This window comes from Scyliorhinus torazame, chromosome 8 (assembly GCF_047496885.1).
Source record: "Scyliorhinus torazame isolate Kashiwa2021f chromosome 8, sScyTor2.1, whole genome shotgun sequence".
Classification (NCBI taxonomy): Eukaryota; Metazoa; Chordata; class Chondrichthyes; order Carcharhiniformes; family Scyliorhinidae; genus Scyliorhinus; species Scyliorhinus torazame.
Genome location: NC_092714.1, coordinates 148,857,407 through 148,882,514, shown reverse-complemented (window position 1 = coordinate 148,882,514; position 25,108 = coordinate 148,857,407). Strand labels below are relative to the sequence as shown.

At 55.5% G+C, this 25,108-nt stretch overlaps 1 protein-coding gene across 4 annotated transcripts in view; it reads left to right on the top strand.

Moving 5' to 3' along the window:
- The first annotated feature begins 334 nt into the window (after positions 1–334).
- The window catches only part of pir (pirin), a 173,147-nt gene continuing 148,373 nt past the window's right edge, over positions 335–25,108 (top strand). For 3 of the 4 annotated variants that reach the window (XM_072514346.1, XM_072514343.1, XM_072514342.1), the window contains exons 1-3: positions 335–485; positions 15,232–15,353; positions 18,256–18,348. In XM_072514346.1, coding sequence (XP_072370447.1) covers positions 15,261–15,353; positions 18,256–18,348 — 186 coding nt within the window. In that variant the 5' untranslated portion in view covers positions 335–485; positions 15,232–15,260. The remainder of the gene's footprint in view (positions 486–15,231; positions 15,354–18,255; positions 18,349–25,108) is intronic. The other variant, XM_072514344.1, reaches the window with a different exon arrangement.

Genomic DNA, 25,108 nt, shown 5'->3' with positions numbered 1-25,108 from the left:
GCTGAAGCCACCCATCAGGAGCTCGTTAGTTTTACTTATAAAGCAGGCTCAAGCGGGGCCAGATGCTTTTGGTTGTCCCAATGGGGCTTGGATTGGGAGAGAGTTACTGCCGGGCGCAGAGTATTGTACATAGTTCAATAAACCCTTCCAATAAACTGGTTGCCTCAGTTACTAAAATGAATGAAGTATATGTTTGCAAAAAGGAATTCAACCATGTCTCTTGACGTGGTACCCAATTATCCTCTGCTCAGTGAGAGCTCAGTTGTGGGCGGGGTGCTGGGAGATTGTTGCAAACAAGCAACGTAAGCCATTGCTTTACACGTGATACAAACCAGCAAAACAGGTTTGGCTGGCAACGCACTCTCTCTCTGCTAAGTCATGGACAGTGTAGCACATCTCCCTCAGCCCGTCTGAACACTCTGAGAGGTTGCTGACTCAGGGTCAACAGTACGAGCTTTGCTGATTATACCCTCTGTTTGAAACAGGTAAACAAGATGTGACACTTCAAAACTTAATGCAATTATTGCATGAAAGTGGAAATGAGTTCTGCCTCTCAGAGGCCTAGAGTGAGTAGATGAAATGTTAGGCCACATATATTGATGTTCACTGTGGATTTACATTTGTAATTCTTGAGCTGAAGGATGTCATTTATAGTAAAATATTGATCTAATTTTCACAGAGTTATTTGTTTGAAATTGCAAGAGGAGTTGTTTAAAACGCTCAGATATAATTAGTGAATGTTTTTCCCCCAAAATGGTATAGAAATGTGAAGCGACATTCAGCAGGAACTTTAGCTGCTTTTGAGACAAGGTGATTTGTGTTTCTCAGCATAGGAATGCACATTATACTCTGCATGGTGTCTCAAGAATAACTATTTGGGGATAAGGCAGGGGAGTGGAACTGGGTGGGATGTTCCTTCAGAGAGCCAGTGCAGACTCGATGGGCCAAGTGGCCTCCTTCTGCATTTTAAAGAATATGGGCGAGATGTTCCAGCCATTCCCACCGGTATCTTCCAGTTCCGCCAACGGCAACGCCACCCCCACCACGGTTTCCCCGGCAACAGAGGGTGTGAATTACAGAAATCCTATAGTGCTAATGATGGGCTGCTGCCATCATTGCAAAACACACGCTGGAAGGGCCGGAAAATCCCACCCTCTGTGATCCTGTGAATGTGAAGAAGTGTGGCAAGGCCCTGTGACCAAGAACAACCGTGCCGGCATCCATCATATTTGCCTTTGAAGCAACGACCTTCCAGCTGCACCTGTTCTCCTGGCCACAGAGCCTATGGAAACTTGGGGTCAGTCGAAACTCTGCTGACTCTATCCCAACTAACACCATGGACTGAATCTTTGGGACCCCCACAGGAATAGAGATAGGCAGGCCTGAAAATATCAACTCTGACCGGTGTGTCAATTGCAGGATCCCACAGGCTGTTTTGGGAGAGGCGGGTTCTAGGCCCGGAAAGCCGGCTGACCCTATGAGGCAGCCAAGCAATTCAACTCAGGGAACAGATCCGCTGCTTGCAGGTAGGCACCCAGGAGCTGGCCCAGAGTGCCATGCAAGTCTACAGGCCTTCTCTGCATGCCTGGGTGGGGGTACAACTTCAGGCCACTCTGTAAGGGAATCACCCCAACAGCAAGAATCCCATAGGCTTTCCTAACCACCTTATTGACCTGCCCTGCTGTCTTCAGAGATCTGTGAACATGCACACCAAGGTCCCTTTGATCCTCTGTACTTCCTAGGGTCCGACCATTCATTATATACCTTTGTTAGTCCTCCAAAATTGCATTACACCACACTTTTAATGGTTAAATTCCATTTGCCATTCTTCTGCCCTTCTAACCAACCCACCTGTATCGTCCTGTAATCTAAAACCTTGCTCCTCGCTATTTATCACACCACCAATTTTTATGTCATCTGCAAACTTACTCATCATGCCTCCTACATTCATATCTAGATCATTAATGTGTATTATTAACGACAAGGGACCCAACACCAATTCCTGCGGAACGTCACTTGACACAGGCTTCCAGTCACAAAAACGACCTTCATCTTTAACCCTCCTACCACAAAGCCAGTTTTGGATCCAGTTTGCCAAATTGCCCTGGATCCCATAGGCTCTTAATGTCTTCATCAGCCTCCCATCTGGGACCTTGTCAAAAGCCTTATCAATCATGTTTGCAAGACATGGGGCGGGATTCTCCGCAATCGGCGCGATGTCTGCCGACCGGCGCCAAAAACGGCGCAAATCAGTCCGGCATCGCGCCGCCCCAAAGGTGTGGAATTCTCCGCATCTTGAGGGGCCGAGCCCTCACCTTGAGGGGCTAGGCCCACGCCGGACTGAATTCCGCCCCGCCAGCTGGCGGGAAAGGCCTTCGGTGCCCTGCCAGCTGGTGCGGAAATGACTTTGCCGTGAGGCGCATGCGCAGGAGCGTCAGCGGCCGCTCACGGCATCCCCGTGCATGCTCAGTGGAGGGGGTCTCTTCCGCCTCTGCCATAGTGAAGACCATGGCGAAGGCGGAAGGAAAAGAGTGCCCCCACGGCACAGGCCCACCCCCCAGGGCCAGATCGCCCCGCGCCCCCCCAGGACCCCGGAGCCCGCCCACGCTGCCTTGTCCCGCCGTTCGAAAGGTGGTTCAATCCACGCCGGCTGGCGTGGGTTGACAGCGGCGGGACTTCGGCCCATCACGGACCGGAGAATCGCCAGGGGATTTCCACCGACCGGCGCGGCGCGATTCCCGCCCCTGCTGAATCTCCGGTGGCGGGGAATTCGGGAAATGGCGGGTGCGGGATTCACGCCGGCCCACGGCGATTCTCCGACCCGGTGGGGGGGTCGGAGAATCACGCCTATGATCTCCCTTTGACAAAACCATGCTGACAATTCTTGATTAATTCTTGCCTCTCCAAGTGGAGATTAATTCTGTCCCTCAGAATGTTTTGCAGTAGTTTCCCTACCACTGAAGTTAGGCTCACTGGCCTGTAATTTGCTGCCTTTTCTTAGACGGCACCTTCTTGTTGAATCAGAATCATAGAATAATTACAGTGCCCAAGTAGCCCATTTGGCCCATCGTCCCAGCACCGTCTCTCCACATGAGCAACTATCCGAGTTCCATTCCCCACTATCACCCCGTAACTCTGCACATTCTTCCTTTGCAGATATCGGTCTAATTCCCTTTTGAAAGCCTCGATTGAACCTGCCTCTCCCACACTCTCAGACAGTGCATTCCAATCTTAACCACCCACTAAGTTAAAAAATATATTTCTCACATCACTGACTTCTTTTGCCAGTTATGTTAAATCTGTGCCCTCTCATTTGAATGGGGACAGTTCCTCTCTACATCCTGACCCCTCATGATTTTGAACATCTCTAACAAAACATGTTTCAAGCTCTTCACCAAAGAAAAGGGGTGACATGTTAGTGCAGTGGTTAGCGCTGATGCCCCACGGCGCAGAGGGGCCAGATTCTGTCCCAGCCCTGAGTGATTGGCTTCAAGCTCTTCGCCAAAGAAAAGGGGCGGCGTGATGGCGTAGTGGTTAGCACTGCTGCATCACAGCACCATGGGCCCAGGTTCAATTCTGGCCTTAGATGATTATCTATGCGGTGTTTGCATGTCCTCCCCGTGCCTGCATGGGTCTCACCCCTGATGTGTTGGCAGGTAGGTTTGATGTGGACTGCACTCGATACAGGGAAGCTAGAAACAGACGTCTAACACTGAAGAAGATCCAACACTGTTTTATTCAACGATAGAACTGATATACATATTCAGCTGTGGGTTAACACTATACTGAAATGATTGGTGACTTTATAGTAGCCTGACCAAACTCACTCGCTACCGCACTTGCTAGCTCGTGGACCCTGGCTGTCTCAGTGGCTGGGTCCAGAGAGAGCGGGAAACCTAGTGCCCTCTGGCTTTATAGTGGCGGTGTCCTGTCTGGTGATTGGCTGCACTGTGTTGTATGCTTACTGGTCATCCTGTGTGTCAATCACTGCCTATCTGCATCTCATTATATACATGAGTGGATATTATGACATCTCCCCTTTTTTTTTAGATAAATAAATACTAAGGTGTGCGTGCGTATATATATATATGTATGCCTGACTATATACAAAAGGTGTCTAAATGAACGTATATACATAGGAAGGTGTCGATAGTGCAGATACATGGCAAACGAAACAATATTTACAGAGGTTAAATCGATGAAGTCACAAAATGTACAAAAGTTCAGTCTACAGATTCAGTCTTTGTGGTGGGCGACGAATTCTTGTCGATCGCCGCAGAGGTGGATCAGGAGCCGCCTGCATGTGGATAGGCGGGATCGCCGCCATCGCGGTGGTCGCATGGGCCGGCAGGATTTCTGGTAGATCGGAGGCCCCATGGCAGGGTATGTCCGGAGGAAGCATCGTAGGCGGCGGGGCACTTCGGTCAGGTAGCGGGCGTGGAACTCTTCGCAGTGTCCGTCTGTTGTGCCGTAGCAGGGAGCCATCAACCATGTGGACAAGGAACGATCTTTGGGCCACTTGTTTGATCACAACAGCTGTGGCTGACCAGCCGCCCTCAGGCAACTGGACACGAACATGATCAGTTGGGGCCAGCTCGGGTAGATCCATGGCAGGAGCATCGTATGTGGCCTTCTGTTGGGCACGTGACTGCTGCATTTTCTGTAAGACCGTGAGGTGGTCAAGGTCTGGAACATGGATGGCTGGAAAGTCCTCAGTGTGCGATTCATGAGCATCTGCGCTGGAGACAACCCAGTGGGCAGTGGGGTTGCCCTGTATGCCAGCATCGCCAGGTTGAAGTCAGAACCTGAGTCTGCAGCTTTGCACAGCAACCGCTTTACAATATGGACCCCTTTCTCGGCCTTCCCGTTTGACTGCGGGTAGTGGGGACTGGAGGTTACGTGACGGAAGTTGTAGGACTGTGCAAAATCAGACCATTCCTGGCTGTAAAAGCAAGGACCGTTGTCGCTCATTACCGTGAGCGGAATCCCATGCCTGGCGAACGTTTCTTTGCAGGCTTTGATTACCGCCTTCGACGTGAGGTCGGACAGTTTCACCACTTCTGGTTAACTAGAGAAGTAGTCGATCAGGAGTACGTAGTCACGCCCCTTGGCATGGAAAAGGTCCACACCTACTTTGGACCACGGAGAGGTCACGATCTCGTGCTGTTGCAGCGTTTTCTTGGGTTGAGCTGGTTGAAAATTCTGACAGGTAGGGCAGTTGAGGACTGTGTAGGCAATGTCCTGGCTGATGCCCGGCCAATAGACCGCCTCCGGAACTCTGCGTCAGCATTTCTCGACCCCAAGGTGACCCTCATGGAGTTGGCCCAGCATGCCCTGAGGAATTACGATCCTGTTGAGTTTCAGAAGGATTCCCTCCACCACCGTCAGGTCGTCTTTTACGTTATAGAACTGGGGACATTGTCCCTTCTGCCAGCCATTGATAAGGTGCTGCATCACACGCTGCAGCTTGGCCGTCTCCTCACGAATTTGGACCACCCGTTCGTCAGAGGCCGGAAGGTTGGTGGCACATAACTGCACTTGTCCTTCTATGTGGCAGATGAAGTCACTTTGTTCACAAGGTGTGGTAATGGACCTGGATAGGGCATCTGCAACGATCAGCTCTTTGCCTGGCGTGTAGACAAGTTTGAAGTCGTAGCGGCGTAGCTTAAGAAGAATTCGCTGTAACCGAGGTCTCATGTCATTTAAATCCTTCTGGATTATATGGACTAGAAGCCTGTGGTCCGCTTCTACCGTGAATTTTGGCAGGCCGTAAACGTAGTCGTGAAACTTGACTATCCAGTCAGGAGGCCCAGACACTCGTTCTCAATCTGAGCGTACTGTTGCTCAGTGGGCGTCATGGCCCTGGAGGCATACGCTACTGGAGCCCAGGAAGAGGAGTCATCTCGCTGAAGGAGCACCGCCCCAATGCCGTCCTGTCTTGCATCAGTTGATATCTTGGTTTCCTTAGTTGGGTCGAAGAATGCTAGAACTGGGGCTGTGGTGAGCTTTGCTTTCAGCTCACGCCATTCCTCTTCATGCGTGGGCAGCCACTGGAATTCCGTCGACTTCTTGACGAGATGGCTGAGGGCCGTGGTGTGGGATGTCATATTGGGAATGAATTTCCCGAGGACGTTGACCATCCTGAGGAAGCGGAGGACCGCCTTCTTGCCCTCCGGGGTCTTCATGGCGTTGATCGGCGAGACCTCGTCGGTATCTGGCCGCACGCCCTGCTGCGAGATGTGGTCACCCAGGAACTTAATGAGCGATTGACCAAATGAGCACTTGGCCCTGTTGAGCTGGAGACCATGTTCATGCATTCTCTGGAATACCTTCTTGAGGCGAGCGATGTGTTCCTGGGGCGTTGTGGACCAGATAATTACGTCATCAACGTATGCTCGCACCCCCTCGATGCCCTCCATCATCTGCTCCATGATGCGGTGAAATACTTTGGAGGCAGATATGATCCCAAAAAGCATCCGGTTGTAGCAGTAGTGACCGAACGGGGTGTTGAACGTGCACAGCTTGCGACTGGACGCGTCCAGCTGTATTTGCCAAAAACCCTTGGAGGTGTCCAGCTTAGTAAAGAATTTGGCATGAGCCATCTCACTGGTCAACTCGTCACGTTTTGGTATCGGGTAACTATGATATCCATCTATACTTATAAAACCTTTGGATTTTCTTTTATTTTACCTGCCAGTGCCTTTTCATGCCCCCTCCTCGCTCTCCCATTTTATTGCTCAAGTAACCCTCCTGCACTTTCTATATTCCTTCAGGGCTTCTGCTGTTTTGAGCCTTTGGTATCTGCCATAAGCCTCCCTTTTTTTTATCCAACCCATCCCTTAACATCCAGGGTTCTCTGGACTTATTGCTCCCACCCTTCACTATCATGGAAACATGTTGGCCCTGTACTCTCTCTATTTCCTTTTTTGAATAAATCCCACTGTTCTGATGTAGATTTTCCAACAAGTAGCTGCTCCAAGTTAGCTTTGAACAGTTTCTGTCTTATTTTATTAAAATTGGCCCTCCCTCAATTAAGAACCTTAATTTTCGGTCTATCTTTGTCCCTTTCCATAACTACCTTAAATTCTCGTGAGTTATGGTCACTGTTTCCAAAATGCTCCCCCACGGAAATTTCATCCATTTGCCCTGCTTCATTCCCTAAAACTAGATCCACTATCGGCTCCTCCCATGCAGGATTTTCCGCGTATTGGCATAAAAAGCTCTCTTGGATGCATTGGCATAAAAAGCTCTCTTGGATGCATTTTAAGAATTCTGCCCCCTCTAAGTCTTTCACACTTTGACTATCCCAGTTAATATTGGGGAAGGTGAAATCCCCTACTATTATTACCCAATTTTTCTTACAATTCTCAGAGAATTGCCTCCATATCTACACTTCTATCTCTTTGTGACATTTCAGGGGCCGATAGTATACTCCCAGCAATGTGATCGCCTCCGATGTGTTGCTAAATTCGACCCATATGACTTAATTTGAAGAACTTATGAAGATATAATCCCTACGTATGGGCGTGATAACAAAGAACAGTGTAGCAAAGAAACAGGCCCTTCGGCTTTCCAAGCCTGTGCTGACCATGCTGTCCATCTAACCTAAACCCTTCTACACTTCCTGGGTCCATATCCCTCTATTCCAATCCTATTCATGTATTCATCAAGATGCCTCTTCAACGTCGCTATCGTATCTGCTTCCACCACCTCCCCCGGCAGCGGATTCCAGGCACTCTGTGTAAAAAGCTTGCCTCGCACATCTCCTCTAAATTTTCCACCCTTTGAAAAAGGTGTGACTATCCACTCTGTCCATGCCACTCATAAGTTTGTAAACCTCTAGTCGCCCCGCAACCGCCATTGTTCCAGTGATGTTCTCCCTAATAAATAATGCAATTCTTCCTCCTCGGGGACATTAGTGAACCAGATGAGTTTTTTTTAATCACAATTGACAATGGTTTTTGGTCATCGTTAGACTTTTAATTACAGCTTTTAACTGGACTCACAATTCACCATCCCAGGTCCCCAGAGCATTACCCTGGATCTCTGAATTACAATTCCAGTGACAATATCACTGTGCCACATCCTCCTCTCCCCTGTTTGCAGTACTCCTGATAGTAGTAATTCTGGTGTGTTAGAGCTCACTCAGGGAGTCGAGTTGCTGTGGCAACATGCACTCTTACATGCTTGCTGTTGTCTGGGGCTGTGGATGGTGATGGAATATCGGGCTCCAATGTTCTTCCCGTCATGTGGCTGACCAGGATTCTCTCCCGCTCCAACCGCCTGCCAGTTATATGTGTCAGGTGGATTTATAGGTTGACACTCAACCTGTTTGACTGCATCACAAACACATCTTCCTTGGCCATCATGGCCTGGAGTGGGACTCAAACCTGAACGTCTGGCTCAGGGGCAGAGATACCACACACAATACCACAAGACCTCCAACTGGGGATGTAGTGAGGGATGTATAAATAAAGAGCTCAGGGAAGCTCACAGCATGAACAGGATGGTTGTAATGGGAGATTTTTCAAGTTGGATTGGAAGAAGTAGAACTGCTCCAATCCTGAAGACAGTAAATTCTTTTAATGAATTGAGGTCAATTTTCTACAGCAAAGCTGTCAATGGTTGAGGTCATTGGTTTTCAAATTCAGGGTCGTGACAATGTTAGAAAATGGGTTGCCAAAATTGATTTCACAAACATTCCCTGCCCTATTTTCTCCGGGTAAATTCTCTCGGCAGTACATAGTATGACCACATGAGGCAATAAACAGATCAGCACGCAATTACATGAAATTGGCGCCAATTTTGAGTACGAAAGCCAGTGATTGTTTTAAAGCTGACTCCTACTGAGGAGACTGAGTTGCTGCACCTGACCTGTGATAGCACCTTAAAAACATGCCAATAGTCCAAAAGGTTGTTGTCATTCTGGATTAACATCTCCCAGCAGTATCCAGTGCTGAGTAAAACAAGCATTTTGCTGCTATTTCCCTCCATGACGACCCCCATGTGCGAGGTGGGTTTTTCAGTTTTGACAACGGTGAACACAACGGAAAGCAACTGGCTTAACTCTGCGCCTGATATGCGCAGCGCTCTCTCATCCTGCGAACCTGATTGGAGTGATATCGTGATGATTAAGCAGGCTGATCTGTCACATTAAGTAAGAGAATGTGGCACACAGCTGTGTAACGTGACAACAGTGGCACAGTGGTTAGCACTGAAGCCTCACAACACCAGGGGCCCGGGTACAATCTCAGCCTTGGGCGACGGTCCGTGTGGAGTTTGCACTTCCTCCTGTGTCTGCGTGGGTTTCCTCCGGGTTCTCCAGTTTCCTCCCACAGTGCAAAGATGTGCGGGCTAGGTGGATTGGCCATGATAAATTGCCCCTTAGTGTGCAGGTTAGCTGGGGTTATGGTGTTAGGGGAATAGGGCGGGGCGTCAGGTAGGGTGCTCTTTCAGAAAGTCGGTGCAGATTTGATGGGCCGAATGGCCCCCTTCTGCACTGTAGTGATTCTGTGGTTCTATATATATGAAAAATCGTTTTCTTATGGCACTTCCTTTTGATTGAACGTACATTTATATTTATAGTTAGCTAGTTATTATTAGGTTGCATGGGCAATCCATTGGACTCAGTTAGTTACCTGAAAAAAACCTAGAAAACCACTGGTCCAGGCCATAATGGGAATGAGCAATGAATCAGAATTAACTAACAATCTGACAGGAAAGGGATGTTTTACAAATAGTAACAGCTGAATTTGCTACGAGGGAATCACGATTTTAAATTTCAGTTAAGGTAAAGTTTTGAGGAATCTGGTGAGGACAGAATACTGAGCTCTTACTGGGTCAACCTTCAGCAAAATATTCACAGGCGTACTTGGTGCAAGACAAAGCCAGTAAATTCCCCCCAAAGGCAAAAGGCAGATGAGGTAAGTGACATCAGCGACTGAAAATAAAGTGCGGGGAGAATGGTCAAAAGCAACAAAAAATTAAAGGCACAAACAGGGGGCGTCATTCTCCGACCCCCCAGCGGGTCGGAGAATGGCCGTTGGCCGCCGTGAATCCCGCCCCCACCGGTTGCTGAAGTCTCCGAAGGGAGAAAAGTCGGCGGGACGTTAATGGCGCCGCTGCCGCGGAGAATGTCACGGGTCTGCGCAAGGCAGCCGATTTTCGGCCTGCCGATATTCTCCCTTCCGGATGGGCCGAAGTCCCGTCGACGTGATGACCGTTCACGTCGACGTAAATTAAACCTCCTTTTCATCGGCGTGACCCGGTGCTTAAGGTTCACGGCGACCAGCGTGGAGGTGAGTGACGGCCTGGGGGGTTGGCTCTGGGCAGGCGATGGCGTGGCCGCAGTCTGAATGTGTGAGGAGAGGTGTGTCTCGGGTTGTGTGTGTGTGTGTGCGGCGGGGGGGGGGGGTGGTTAGAGTGGGCTGGGCTCCGGGGGAGTGCCAGGAGGGGGGTCCGTGCCGGGGAGGAGGTTGGGGGGTCCGTGCCAGGGAGGAGGTTGGGGGGGTCCGTGCCGGGGAGGAGGTTGGGGGGGTCAGTGCCGGGGAGGAGGTTGGGGGGGGTCCGTGCCGGGGAGGGGGATGGGGGGTCCATGCCTGGGAGGAGGTTGGGGTCCGTGCCGAGGAGGAGGTTGGGGGGGGTCCGTGCCGGGGAGGAGGTTGGGGGGGTCCGTGCCGGATAGGAGGTTGGGGGGGTCCGTGCCGGGGAGGGGCATGGGGGGGGGTCCGTGCCGGGGAGGAGGTTGGGGGGGGTCCGTGCCGGGGAGGGGGGTGGGGGGTCCATGCCGGGGAGGAGGTGGGGGGGGGTCCTTGCCGGGGAGGAGGTTGGGGGAGTCCGTGCCGGGGAGGAGGTTGGGGGAGTCCGTGCCGGGGAGGAGGATGGGGTGTCCGTGCCGGGGAGGGGGATGGGGGGTCCGTGCCGGGGAGGAGGTTGGGGTCCGTGCCGGGGAGGAGGTTGGGGGGGGGGTCCGTGCCGGGGAGGAGGTTGGGGGGGTCCATGCCGGGGAGGAGGTTGGGGGGGGGGTCCGTTCCGGGGAGGGGGATGGGGAGGTCCGTGCCGGGGAGGAGGTTGGGGGGGGGTCCGTGCCGGGGAGGGGGATGGGGGGTCCGTGCCGGGGAGGAGGTTGGGGGGGTCCGTGCTGGGAGGGGGATGGGGGGTCCATGCCGGGGAGGAGGTTGGGGGGTCCGTGCCGGGGAGGGGGATGGGGGTCCGTGCCGGGGAGGGGGATGGGGGGGTCCGTGCCGGGGAGGAGGTTGGGGGGGGGGTCCGTGCCGGGGAGGAGGTTGGGCGGGGTCCGTGCGGGGGGATGGGGGGATCCGTGCCGGGGAGGAGGTGGGGGGGGGGGTCCGTGCCGGGGAGGAGGTTGGGGGGGGGGTCCGTGACGGGGAGGAGGTTGGGGAGGGGTCCGTCCCGGGAAGGGGGGTGGAGGGGGTCCGTGCCAGGGAGGAGGTTGGGGGGGTCCGTGCCGGGGAGGAGGTTGGGGGGTCCGTGCCGGGGAGTGGGATGGGGGGTCCGTGCCGGGGAGGAGGTTGGGGGGGGTCCGTGCCGGGGATGAGGTTGGGGGGGGGGTCCGTGCCGGGGAGGAGGTTGGGGGGGGGTCCGTGCCGGGGAGGAGGTTGGGGGGGTCAGTGCCGGGGAGGAGGTTGGAGGGGGGTCCGTGCCGGAGAGGGGGATGGGGGGTCCGTGCCGGGGAGGAGGTTGGGGTCCGTGCCGAGGAGGAGGTTGGGGGGGTCCGTGCCGGGGAGGAGGTTGGGGGGGTCCGTGCCGGGGAGGAGGTTGGGGGGGGGTCCGTGCCGAGGAGGGGCATGGGGGGGGTCTGTGCCGGGGAGGGGGATGGGGGGTCCGTGCCGGGGAGGAGGTTGGGGGGGGTCCGTGCCGGGGACGGGGATGGGGGGTCCATGCCGGGGAGGGGGATGGGGGGTCCATGCCGGGGAGGAGGTTGGAGGGGTCCGTGCTGGGGAGGGGGATGTGGGGTCCGTGCCGGGGAGGAGGTTGGGGGGTCCGTGCCGGGGAGGGGGATGGGGGGTCTGTGCCGGGGAGGAGGTTGGGGGGGGTCCGTGCCGGGGAGGGGGATGGGGGAGGTCCGTGCCGGGGAGGAGGTTGGGGGGGTCCATGCCGGGGAGGGGCATGGGGGGTCCGTGCCGGGGAAAAGGTTGGAGGGGGGTCCGTGCTGGGAGGGGGATGGGGGGTCCGTGCCGGGGAGGCGGTTGGGGGGTCCGTGTCGGGGAGGGGGATGGGGGGTCCGTGCCGGGGAGGAGGTTGGGGGGGGGGGTCCGTGCCGGGGAGGGGGATGGGGGGGGGTCCTTGCCGGGGAGGAGGTTGGGAAGGGGTCCGTGCCGGGGAGGGGGTTGGAGGGGGTCCGTGCCAGGGAGGAGGTTGTGGGGGTCCGTGCCGGGGAGGAGGTTGGGGGGTCCGTGCCGGGGAGGGGGATGGGGGGTCCGTGCCGGGGAGGAGGTTGGGGGGGGTCCGTGCCGGGGAGGGGGATGGGTGGTCCGTGCCGGGGAGGGGGTTGGGGGGGGGGGGGGGTCCGTGCCGGGGAGGGGGATGCAAGGGCAAGTGATTTGGTCCACCTGGCCAGGTGCCAGCCTCCAACAGTTGGACCCATGCGGTCCATGCCACCTTGCTGGGTGGAGGAGGGGATATGGGCAATGATGACATGTCGTCGTTCCCTTCTCCCCCACCAGGCCGTCATGTTTTCCGATCATCAAGCCATGTTGGCCGCCGTGGCGGCAGCCGCTAATGTCTATGTTGCCCTGGATGAGGAGGAGGAGGAGGAGCGTGCCAGAGAGGCGGCGCAGGCTGCCGCAGAGGGACAGGCGGCAGCCGCCCAGGCTGGAGGGACACCTGACTGACAGGACGAGGAGGGGGAGGAGGACGTCGCGGCCCCACGGCAACGGAGGCACCTGAGGGCGCCCCGTGTGTACCGGCCCCGGCAGTCATACCAGGACCTCACGGACCGGGAATGCAGGAGGAGACTCCGGATGAGGCGGGAAACCGCGGCACACATCTGCCACCTGCTGGCACACCTGTCACCGCATGGCACTGGCGGGGGACACCCTCTCCCCGTGTCCATCAAGGTTACGGTGGCCCTGAACATTTATGCAACGGGGTCATTCCAGGCACCGACTGGGGACCTGTCCGGCATATCGCAGACATCGGTGCATCGGTGCATCCGGGCAGTGACAGATGCCCTATATGCCATGGCGCACCGCTACATCCGCTTCCCTGTGGACCGGGCCAGCCAAGATGCCCGGGCCGTGGGCTTCTCTGCCGTGGCCGGGTTCCCCATGGTCCAGGGCGCGATTGATGGGATGCACGTCGCCGTGCGGCCACCTGCAGATAACAGGGCCGTGTTCACCAATAGGAAGGGGACCTATTCGATGAACGTACAGGTGGTCTGCAACCACCGCATGATGATCCTGCACGTCTGCGCCCGTTACCCAGGCAGTGTACATGACTCATACGTGTTGTCGCGGTCATCCATCCCCGGCATGTACGAGGGACGCCATCCCCGGCTGAGGGACTGGTTGCTGGGCGACAGGGGCTATCCATTGCGATCGTGGCTGATGACGCCTATACGTAGGCCACGCAATGAGGCGGAGAACCGCTACAATGATGCCCATGTAGCGACAAGGGGAGTGATAGAGAGGTGCTTTGGCGTGCTGAAGATGCGTTTCAGGTGCCTGGACCTCTCTGGGGGCGCCCTCCAGTATCGGTCAGATAGGGTCGGCCGCATCATTGTGGTGTGCTGTGTCCTGCACAACATAGCCCAGCAGAGGGGCGATGTGCCGCAGGCAGAGGAGGGCAGAGTGGAGGAGCAGCAGGAAGAGGCGCAGTCCTCCCCAGATGAGGGGGATGGGGGTAATGATCAGGGCAGACGGGGCAGACACAGGCGGGTGGCTGTCCACCATTACCGGCTGGCCCAGCGGGCACGGGACAGACTGATAGCCGCCCGCTTCACTGACTAGATGGGCGTGGGAATCGGGTACATGGGAATGACTGATTGCTGATCCCCTTCATCATACTTGCATGAACAGCTGTAGGTCCGAGCTGGCTCCCCATTCACATCGGAAGACAAGCCTGTCAACCAGGCTGACTCCCAGGCAGGTCACCTGTCAAAGCAAAGCTATGTGGAGGAACAGCACAGAAAGCAGGGAAACCCAGATTTCCAGGTTTCTATACGGAAACTTCATCACTCATCCTGTCCCTGGGTGATGTGAGGGGGATGGGGTCAGGGTGATGTGAGGTCGAGGAGTTAGCTTTATTTTTATCCATTGACAGAAAGTGGACTTTGCTGGTTAGACCAGCATTTGTTGCCCATATCTAATTGTCCTTGAGAAGGTGGTGGTGAGCTGCCTTCATGAATCGCTGCAGTACATGTGGTGTAGGTACACCCACAGTGCTGTTAGGAGGTGAGATCCAGGATTTTGACTCAGCGACAGTGAAGGAACGGTGATATATTTCCAATTCAGGAAGGTGTGTGTCTTAGAGAGGAACTTCCAGGTGATGGGGTTCCCAAGTATCTGTTGCCCTTCTCTTTCTAGACGGTAGCGATCGTGGGTTTGGAAGGTGTGCTGGGAGGGGAAGCGGTTAGGGTGATGTTTTGGTCGAAAGGGTGAAGGTGATGTGAGGGGGAGGTGTTAGTTTGATTTAGGTGGGAAGGGTCAGTGTGATGTGAGGGGGAAAGGTCAGCCTGGGGTGTGGGAGAGGGGTCAAAGTGATATTGAGGACAGGGGCAGTCAAGCCTGTCCCCTTCATACCTCCACAACCCTCCGTGATATCTGCATTCTTCTAACTCTGGTCTCCTGATCATCTTGATTTTACTCATTCCAGTTTTGGGAGTTGGCTTAGCTGCCGCGGCCCTCTGGAAATCTTTTCCTAAGTTTCTCCCTCTGACTCTCCTCCTTAGAACTTATCTCGTGGAGCAAGTCACACATGTATCCTGATGTGGCTCTGTAGTTTTATCAACATCATTTTTTTGTAGTCACCTTAGCATGTTTTATCAAGTTAGATGCACCATACAAATGTAAGTGGTTTTGTTTTTGTTGCAAGGTCTTTTGAAATGTGTTCCCAATGCATCCACTGGACCCATTTAACAGCAGTTGAACTGTCATTGCACATGCATTGTATTTATCATATTTTAAGTCGAATTTATTCAATGCATTTCAATAGCTCCTGAATGCTATTTAATTCATGATATGTTAATTAAGAATGACTGATTTACTGTAGGTTGAATATATCTCATTCCAAAAGGCACTATGTTTGGTAGAAAAATAACACAAGTAGTGCTGGCTGTAGAACAGTCCGAAGGTGTTGGTGCACAAGTTCGGAGGAGTATTGGGCAGCAGGAGGTAAGTCCCACTCTTTATCTGTCTTGTAGCAAATCAAAGAATAGGGCCAGCTATTAGAGCTTAATTTTTTAATCAAATACTTTCAAATAACATTCATGTAATTTTCCTAATACTTGATTTATGAATGCAGATTCAATAAAAGTTGAAGGAAGCTTTGGGTCAGTGAGCTGACCTTTCACCCTTTGAGGAACTGCCAAATCCAGAGCAAGGGCAGCACGGTGGCACAGTGTTTAGCATTGCTGCCTCACGGCGCCGAGGTCCCAGGTTCGATCCAGGTCCCGGGTCACTATCCGTGTGGAGTCTACCCATGTTTGCATGGGTTTTGCCCCCACAACCCAAAAGATGTGCAGGGTGGGTGGATTGGCCACACTAAAATTGTCCCTTAATTGGAAAAAATTAATTGGGTACTCTAAATTTATTTATTAAATCCAGTACAAATCAGTGGAATTAAAGCCTACCTTTTTACAACTGTTCGGATCATAGAATCGTCGAATCCTTACAGTGCAGAAGGAGGCCATTAGGCCCATTGAGTCAGCACCAACCCTTCAAAAGAGCACTCCACCCAGGCCCACTCCCCTACAACCCCACCTAACCTGCACATCGTTGGGCACGAAGGGGCAAATTTTTCATGGTCAATCCACCTAACCTGCACATCTTTGGACTGTGGGACGAAGCCGGACAACCCGGAGGAAACCCACACAGACATGGGGAGAACGTGCAAACTCCACACAGCCAGTCACCCAAGGCCGGAATTGAACCTGGGTCTCTGGTGCTGTGAAGCAGCAGTGCTAACCACTGTGCCGCCCAATATTAAGTGAAATGTTTGGGTAGCTTCTACCAAGCCCCTATTGCAGTTCAATCTCTCTATAATTCAATAACAAATTGTTGAGTTCCGGTCAAAACCACAGCTGGATTTGAATTGGGAATGTCTTCTTTTGAGGGAATGTCGAGCTCTCCCCGCTGGCACTCCAGATTAAATTCAGGCATACACTCCCAAACTTTAAACGGATAAGAATATTGTGGAGCTGTTGGCCAGCATTTCCATTTGTCCTCCCAGCTCACAGGGAATTAAAAACATACTCACGAGCATGCCGATTGAGGCATTTTGTTCTTTAACGATAAAGAGAATCAGAGCTGACTTAAATTGGCCTTTTCCTGGCAAGCACGCGGATGCTTTCCAGTGTATGTCCCTGTTATCAGATGAGGGTCAGGAACCCAAGTTGACTTTACACCCTCTCCACCACAGTCAACACAAGAGAGATGGGGACAATTGTAGAAGCACGTGGCCACCCTGATTGAAATTCGTTGTTAGATCCTATTGGTCATTCCCAATGGATCCAGTGCCAGTAATGGAACCTATGCTGGAGCAATAATGGGCTATTTCATGAAGTACCTCATTATTAATTTGTAAATCAATCAGCAATAGTCACAGGGTGAAGAAGAACCTGGAGAATATGCTGCTACCCACCCATTGACTTTGCCCACTGTTTTGTTGAGGAACCTGTTGGAGTGCATATTAATTGCCGATTAAACTCACTTCAGAAAGCTAGGTCAGAGTTTCATTGTGTAAGTACCTTTATAATGACATGGTAATTGTTAATGCAGTCACAGTCAACCACTCAAGCGCAGGATGTTATTCTTCTGGAGTTTCATTTCTTCAAGTAGTGATTTCCTTTTAGTGATTTTTAAAAATGTGATATTTTTAATGTATCACTTCATTTTCCATTCTGTGTCTTTCTCCTCCTTTCTAATCCAATCTTATTCCCTTCTCTTTGGATTGGATTTGACCAGGCCGGGAGGTGAGAGGCCTCCTAAAATGGCAGTCACGGGCTTTGGGAGGGGCACTCAACATCTTCCTGTCTGTCACTATGGTGGGAGCCTCAGCAGCAAGACTGCCTGCTGACTGAAAGTGGGCCAATTATTGGCCATTGCCCCCCCTCCTGGCAGCATTTTACCAGCTTCGGGATTTGCCACCGCTGCATTAAGAGACCGCCAGATCCAACCCCCCCCCCCCCCCCCCCCCCGTGGGTTTTTGTGGGTTGTGGCTGCTCCCCGGTACTCCAGCGTCACATCTCGAGTGTGCAGCCACCCCCCCCCCCCCCCCCCCACCCAATTTCCAAGGCCTCTCTGCTTGCCTTTACCCAACATGGTTAGAAAGACCTTTCCCTGGGTGCCTCAATGTGGGGGTGTCCTCTATCTCTCCCTGCAGCCTCAGCAATGGTCATTTCCATCGGTGGGCCGGAAACTCTGAAGACAGGCTGCTCCGCCCATCATCATCAAACATCACACCAGGATGTCATGCCAGCACATCATATTGCCAACACATCCCATAATATTGCCCTGGCACTTAATCCCAGCCTAGTACTCAGCACATCACATCAGCACCAATCAGTCTTTCAGGCTTTCTTTCTCTTGGATTGCGAAGATGTGAATCATAAGAAATAGGAGCAGGTGTAGGCTACTCGGCCCATCAGGCCTGCTCCACTATTCAATATGATCATGGCTGACCTGATTGTGGCCCCAACTCCACATTCTGCCTACCCCTGGTAACCCTTGACTCCATTGCTGATCAGAAATCTCTATTACTCGACCTTGAATATATCCAATCACCCAGCCTTCAATGCTTCCTGGGATGGAGAGTTTCCAAATTGATACCTACTTGATTACTGCTGCAATGTTTGTGGGTCTACGGAATTAAGGATTTGGTTTTCTTGCAGTGTCTTTGTTCGCTTTTCACAGATTAGCTTTACGTATACATTGCGTGGATAGAGCGGGTACCGTCAATTATTTAACAATTCAGTCCTGGATTTACTGCTCAGTTAGTTTAATCATTGAACATTATTATATCACGTGTGTGCTTCCAGTTGGCTCAGTATTGTTAAATAATTCTTATTATTGACAGTTAAAGAATTTGGACCCATTCTTGCTGCTGGATGAATTTAAGGTTTCCAAGCCTGCAGGGTTTCCTGACCATCCTCACAGGGGGTTTGAAACTGTGAGTGAATCATTCATTTCCGAAGTATATGTTTCTCGTTAGTATGATAGAATTATAGGAACATCAGACACAAGAGAATTCGGCCCATCATATCCTGTGCTGGCTCATTGAATGGGCCACTCCCACTCCCTTGCTCTTTCCCTATAACCCGACAAAACTATTCACTTCAAATGTTTGTCTGATTTCCTTTTGAAATTTATTATTGAATTATCTACCACCTACCTCTCAGACAATGAAGTCCAGATCACACCAGGCTGGGTAAAAATGTTTCCACGTGCCGACTGAGGTAACTTTGGCAATTATCATGGGCTAAATTCTCCGTTATCGGCGCGATGTCCGCCGACCGGCGGCAAAAACGGCGCAAATCCCACCTGCATCACGCCGCCAAAAAGTCGCAAAGTCTCTGGCCCGGAATGGGCTAGCAGCGACGTGACGCTATCCGCGCTGGCTCACGTGGTTCACGCCGTGCGGCGTGACGGCTCATTAAGGACGCGCTGCTCCCCCCACCCGACCAGAACACCCGACCGGATGGCCGCCCGCCGCTCAGCCCCGAGGTTCCAGTCTCGTGACATTGAGGCGCTCCTGGACACAGTGGAGCAGAGGAGGGAGGCCCTGTATCCCGGGCATGGCCGCAGAGTCGCTCCACGCCACAGCCGGCGTCTGTGGAGGGAGGTGGCAGAGGCCGTCACCGCTGTGGCCCTGACACCATGGACAGGCACCCAGAGCCACAAGAAGGTGAACAACCTCGTCAGAGCAGCCAGGGTGAGCCTCCCCCCCCCCCCCCGCCCGATATCCATATCACCCATATCCCCCCTCCCCATATCCCCCATATCCCCCCTCCCCCATATCCCCCTCCCCATCCCCCATATCCCCCCTCCCCCATATCCCCCATATCCCCCCTCCCCATATCCCCCTCCCCATATCCCCCCTCCCCCATATCCCCCCATCCCATATCCCCCCTCCCCCATATTCCCCATATCCCCCCTCCCCCATATCCCCCTCCCCATATCCGCATATCCCCCCTCCCCCATATCCCCCCTCCCCCATATCCCCCATATCTCCCCTCCCCCATATCCGCCTTCCCCCATTTCCCCAAGTGAATCCAGCCCTAACCTTAACCTCTGCAATACACGCGCAACCAATGGCGTGCATTCATATACCTGTCTAACACTGTTGCCTTTTACCCCTGCCACCACCCCCCACAGGAGAAGAGCGCACACAACACCAGGGAGCATGTGAGGACTGGAGGAGGCCCAGCTGATGAGAGGCCACTGACCGAACATGAGGGAAGGGCCCTGGAACTGGCTGGCGGACCTGAGGACCGGGAGGTTGCTGATGCAGAGGTCGGGGGCCACCAGCAAGTGAGCCACCGACAGCCCGTCCCCATATCCCCCCCATCCCCATATCCTCCCTACCCCATATCCCCCCTCCCCCATATCACCTGATCACTGCCTGCGTGTCTAACCATGCATGCTTCATTGTGTATCGCAGGAGCAAACGTCGAGGCACCCATCCCCGCAGATGCAGACCGCCCGCATGATGCCCCTCGGAGACCACGGGGGATGGAGAGACCCGGACCCTCTGGCATGCGACGCCCGCAGGATGCCCCTTGGAGACCACTGGAGATGGAGAGACCCGGACCCTCTGGCATGCGACGCCCGCAGGATGCCCCTTGGAGACCACTGGAGATGGAGAGACCCGGACCCTCTGGCATGCGACACCCGCAGGGTGCCCCTTGGAGACCACTGGAGATGGAGAGAGCCGGACCCTCTGGCATGCGACGCCCGCACGATGTCCCTCGGAGACCACTGGAGATGCAGAGACCTGGAGCAACAGGGAGACGACGCCCCCGTCTCGTGCGGGTGCGACGACGCAGGCATGTGCCACCCAGCGACGAGAGGGGCAGCCACAGGCCCCCGTCACAGCCGAGCCACGAAACCACTACCCAGGACACCACTACCCAGGAAACCACTACCCAGGACACCCCTACCCAGGACACCACTACCCAGGAAACTGAAATACAGGACAGTGACACAGATTGGTTGGGCGGAGACAAACTGCCACCCCAAAGTACCATGGACTCAGAGTCGGACGATGATAACGACACAACGCCACTGCTGTCACCAACACCCTCCACCATCGCAGAGACGCTCACCTCGGTTGGGTACTTTAGTGATGAGACGTCTGGTACACTCACTGGTGCGCACAACACAACTGTCCCGGTACAGCAGGTGGAGGTAGGGGCCGGGCGGTCGGATGGCAGCCCAGCCCAAGCGAACATCTGCCGCCCAGATGGATCCCGGGTTCCTGGAGTTACCACACCCACACATAGATCCGATGCAACCACCGAACCGGAGACGAGCGAAGAGGGTGACGGCCGGCTTGCGGCGGCTGCAGTCGCAGGTGGAGGAGTCCACCCGCGTCCAGGGGCTGGGAGTGGTGCCGGTCATGCGTGCCACCCAGGCTGACACCGCACGGGTGGCGTCCGTGGTGGAGGCAATTGGTGCGACGGTGTCAGACATGGGGAACTGTTTGCGAGGCCTGGGGCCTTCCGTGCAGGCGGCGTCTGTGGCCCAGGACATGGCTGCCCTCTCACAGGAGGCCATGAGCCAGCGCCAGCGGCAGATGGCAGAGGCGCTCAATACCATGGCCCAGTCTCAACAGTCCATAGCCCATCTCTGCAGTCCATAGCCCAGTCTCTGCAGGCCATGGCCCAGTCTCAGCAGGCCATGGCCCAGTCTCAGCAGGCCATCGCTGAGGGCATCGGCGCCATTGACCATGTGCGAGCCGGTGTCGCACAGTCACAGACAGGGTTTGCCAATCCCCTGAGTTCCATGGCTGCAAACCTGCAGACCCCTGTCGATACCAGCACGGGCCTCCAGGACTGGCAGCGCCAGATGTCGGGGGGGCGTCGGATGGCCAGTCCGTTCGCATCCCCTACCCATGTAGAGGCCTAGGGGCCATCGGGCACCCCGAGGGAGGAGGAGGTGGTGTGGTCCGTCCCGGGTCCCACTGTAGGGGAGGTCCCGGAACACCGCGACACCTCGGACTCCCCCCCTTCCATCCCAGGTGCATCGGGTGGGCAACGGGCAGGACAGGCTGGCAGCTCGCCATCCCAGTCTCCCGGGCCGCAGCCTGGCCCATCTAGGCCAGGACGCCCCAGGAAACGGCCGCCAAAGGGATCCCGTGTCAGAGGGCAGGAATCACAGGAGTCCACCTCCAGTTCTGCTGTACCGTCAGGGGAACCACGTAGACGTAGTCATAGGGTCCGTAAGGCCAAACAATTAGACACTGAGTAAGTTGGCACGGGTGCAGGGCACAGATGAGTTTTAGGGGCTAGGGCACGTGCATGAACTGCTTTCGTTATTAAAGTCAATGTTACACCTACAGAAGCTGCCTTTGTGCTCTGTCCAAAGCGTGCGGGGGTGTCATGTACGTTGAGCGCAAGTGTGTGTGTGAGGGGTGGTCTTACCTCAGCCCCAGGTGAGTCTGCCCCCTTCCCCCTGGGCCGCTATCAACATCCCCCCCGGGCAGAGAACAGGACCGTGTGCTGCAGTGTCACAGCCGCATGCAGGGATGGTCCGGGTGGATGGTGGTACTGTGGCCATGGGTCAGACATAGTCCAATGATGTGGAGCCAGGAACTCATCGCAGGGCGGGTTGTCATCATCCTCCATGGCCTGCAATAGACACGCGTCCACCGGCAACTGTGTGAGCCCGGCCCGTTGTGCCGCCGGTGGATCGGCAATGGGGGGGGTGGTGTGCATGCGGGTGGGGTGGGTGGGGATGGGGAGGGGGTGAGGGTGCTGGGTGGGTGGATGGGTGGGGGGTGTGGGTGGTCGGCTGTTGCCATGGTGTGCGGTCTGTGGCCATACTACCCGATTCCCACGCCCATCTAGTTAGTGAAGCGGGTGGCTATCAGCCTGTCCCGTGCCCGCTGGCCCAGCTGGTAACGGTGGACAGCCACCTGCCCGTGTCTAGCCCGTCTGCCCTGACCATTGCCCCATCCCCCTCATCTGGGGAGGACTGCGCCTCTTCCTGCTGTTCCTCCACTCTGCCCTCCTCTGCCTGCGGCACATCGCCCCTCTGCTGGGCTATATTGTGCAGGACGCAGCACACCACAATGATGCGGCCGACCCTATCTGACCGCTACTGGAGGGCGCCCCCAGAGAGGTCCAGGCACCTGAAACGCATCTTCAGCACGCCAAAGCACCTCATTATCACTCCCCTTGTCGCTACATGGGCATCATTGTAGCGGTTTTCCGCCTCATTGCGTGGCCTCCGTATAGGCGTCATCAGCCACGATCGCAATGGATAGCCCAGCAACCAGCCCCTCAGCCGGGGATGGCGTCCCTCATCCATGCCGGTGATGTATGACCGTGACAACACGTATGAGTCATGTACACTGCCCGGGTAACGGGCGCAGATGTGCAGGATCATCATGCGGTGGTCGCAGACCACCTGTATGTTCATGGAATAGGTCCCCTTCCTATTGATGAACACGGCCCTGTTATCTGCAGGTGGCCGCATGGCGACGTGCATCCCATCAATCGCGCACTGGACCATGGGGAACCCGACCACGGCAGAGAAGCCCACGGCCCGGGAATCTTGGCTGGCCCGGTCCACAGGGAAGCGGATGTAGCGGTGCGCCATGGCATATAGGGCATCTGTCACTGCCCGGATGCACCGGTGCACCGATGTCTGCGATATGCCGGACAGGTCCCCACTCGGTGCCTGGAATGACCCCGTTGCATAAAAGTTCAGGGCCACCGTAACCTTGACGGACACGGGGAGAGGGTGTCCCCCGCCAGTGCCACACAGTGACAGGTGCGCCAGCAGGTGGCAGATGTGTGCCACGGTTTCCCGGCTCATCCGGAGTCTCCTCCTGCATTCTCGGTCCGTGAGGTCCTGGTATGACTGCCGGGGCCGGTACACACGGGGCGCCCTCGGGTGCCTCCGTTGCCGTGGGGCCGCGACGTCCTCCTCCCCCTCGTCGTCCTGTCGGTCAGGTGTCCCTCCAGCCTGGGCGGCTGCCGCCTGCCCCTCTGCGGCAGCCTGCGCCGCCTCTCTGGCACGCTCCTCCTCCTCCTCCTCCTCCTCCTCATCCAGGGCAACATAGACATTAGCGGCTGCCGCCACGGCAGCCAACATCGCTGGCTGATCGGAAAACATGATGGCCTGGGGGGGGGGGAAACGACGGCATGTCATCAATGCCCATACCCCCTCCTCACCCCAGCCAGGTGGCATGGACCGCATGGGTCCGACTGTTGGAGACTGGCACCTGGCCAGGTGGACCAACTCACTTGCCCCCCCCCCCCCCAACGTCCCTCCCCGGCACGGACCCTGTCCCCCCATCCCCCTCCCCGGCACGGACCCCATCCCCCTCCCCGGCACGGACCCCATCCCCCTCCCCGGCACGGCCCCGCCCCCATCCCCCTCCCCAGCACGGACCCCATCCCCCTCCTCGGCACAGACCCCCCCATCCTCCTCCCCGGCACGGACCCCCTCCCCGGCACGGACCCCATCCTCCTCCCCGGCACGGACCCCATCCTCCTCCCCGGCACGGACCCCCCCCCATCCCCCTCCCCGGCACGGACCCCCCCATCCCCCTTCCCGGCACGGACCCCCCCCCCATCCCCCTCCCCGGCACGGACCCCATCCCCCTCCCCGGCACGGACACCATCCTCCTCCCCGGCACGACACCACCCCCCTCCCCGGCACGGACCCCATCCCCCTCCCCGGCACGGACCCCATCCCCCGTCCCGGCATGGACCCCATCCTCCTCCCCGGCATGGACCCCATCCCACTCCCCGGCACGGACCCCCCCCCATCCCCCTCCCCGGCACGGACCCCATCCTCCTCACCGGCACTCACCCTCCCTCCCGGCACTCCCCTGGAGCCCAGCCCACTCTAACCCCCCCCCCCGCCGCACACACACACACAAAACCCTACACACACCTCTCCCCCACACATTCAGACTGTGGCCACGCCATCGCCTCTCCGGCGGCCAACCCCCCAGGCCGTCACCCACCTCCACGCTGGTCGGCGTAAACCTTGAGCACTGGTTGACACCGATTGAAAGGTGGTTTGATTTACGCCGACGTGACCCGTCATCACGTCGGCGGGACTTCGGCCCATCCGGACGGGAGGATATCGGCAGCCCCAAAATCCATTGCCTCGTGCCCACCCGTGCCATTCTCTGAGGTGTGCGGCGCCATTGACGCCCCGCCGACTTTTCTCCCTTCGGAGACTTCGGCAACCGGCGGGGGCGGAATTCACGGTGGCCAACGGCCATTCTCCGACCCGCTGGGGCGTCGGAGAATCTCGCCCCTTAAATCTGTTCCTCTGATTACTGACCCCTCTGCCCCTGGAAACAGTTTATCCTTTTATACTCAATCTAAGCTCTTCAAGATTTTGAATACCTATATCTAAGGCTGAGTCCTCCCCTTCCCGCCATCACCAGCGAGAATTGAGACCGAGCGGAGAATAGCACGCAATGAAAAAAATCACAATTTTCACACGGCGTCGAAACAGTCGCCATGCTCCAATCCCTCACTGGCGCTGTTATTGAAGTTTGCGTCTCCCAAGAAGAGTCCATGTAAAACCATCATTTGCATGGATTTAACTATCATTAGCAGGTTGGACACTTCATGCTTCACCCCTTCGCTACACTCTTCCCCTCTCAGGCAGAAGTCACGCGGGCATGAATTGGTGCAGGTATTTACAAACGGGGGCTGGGCACTATGGCTGTTGAGGGGAAG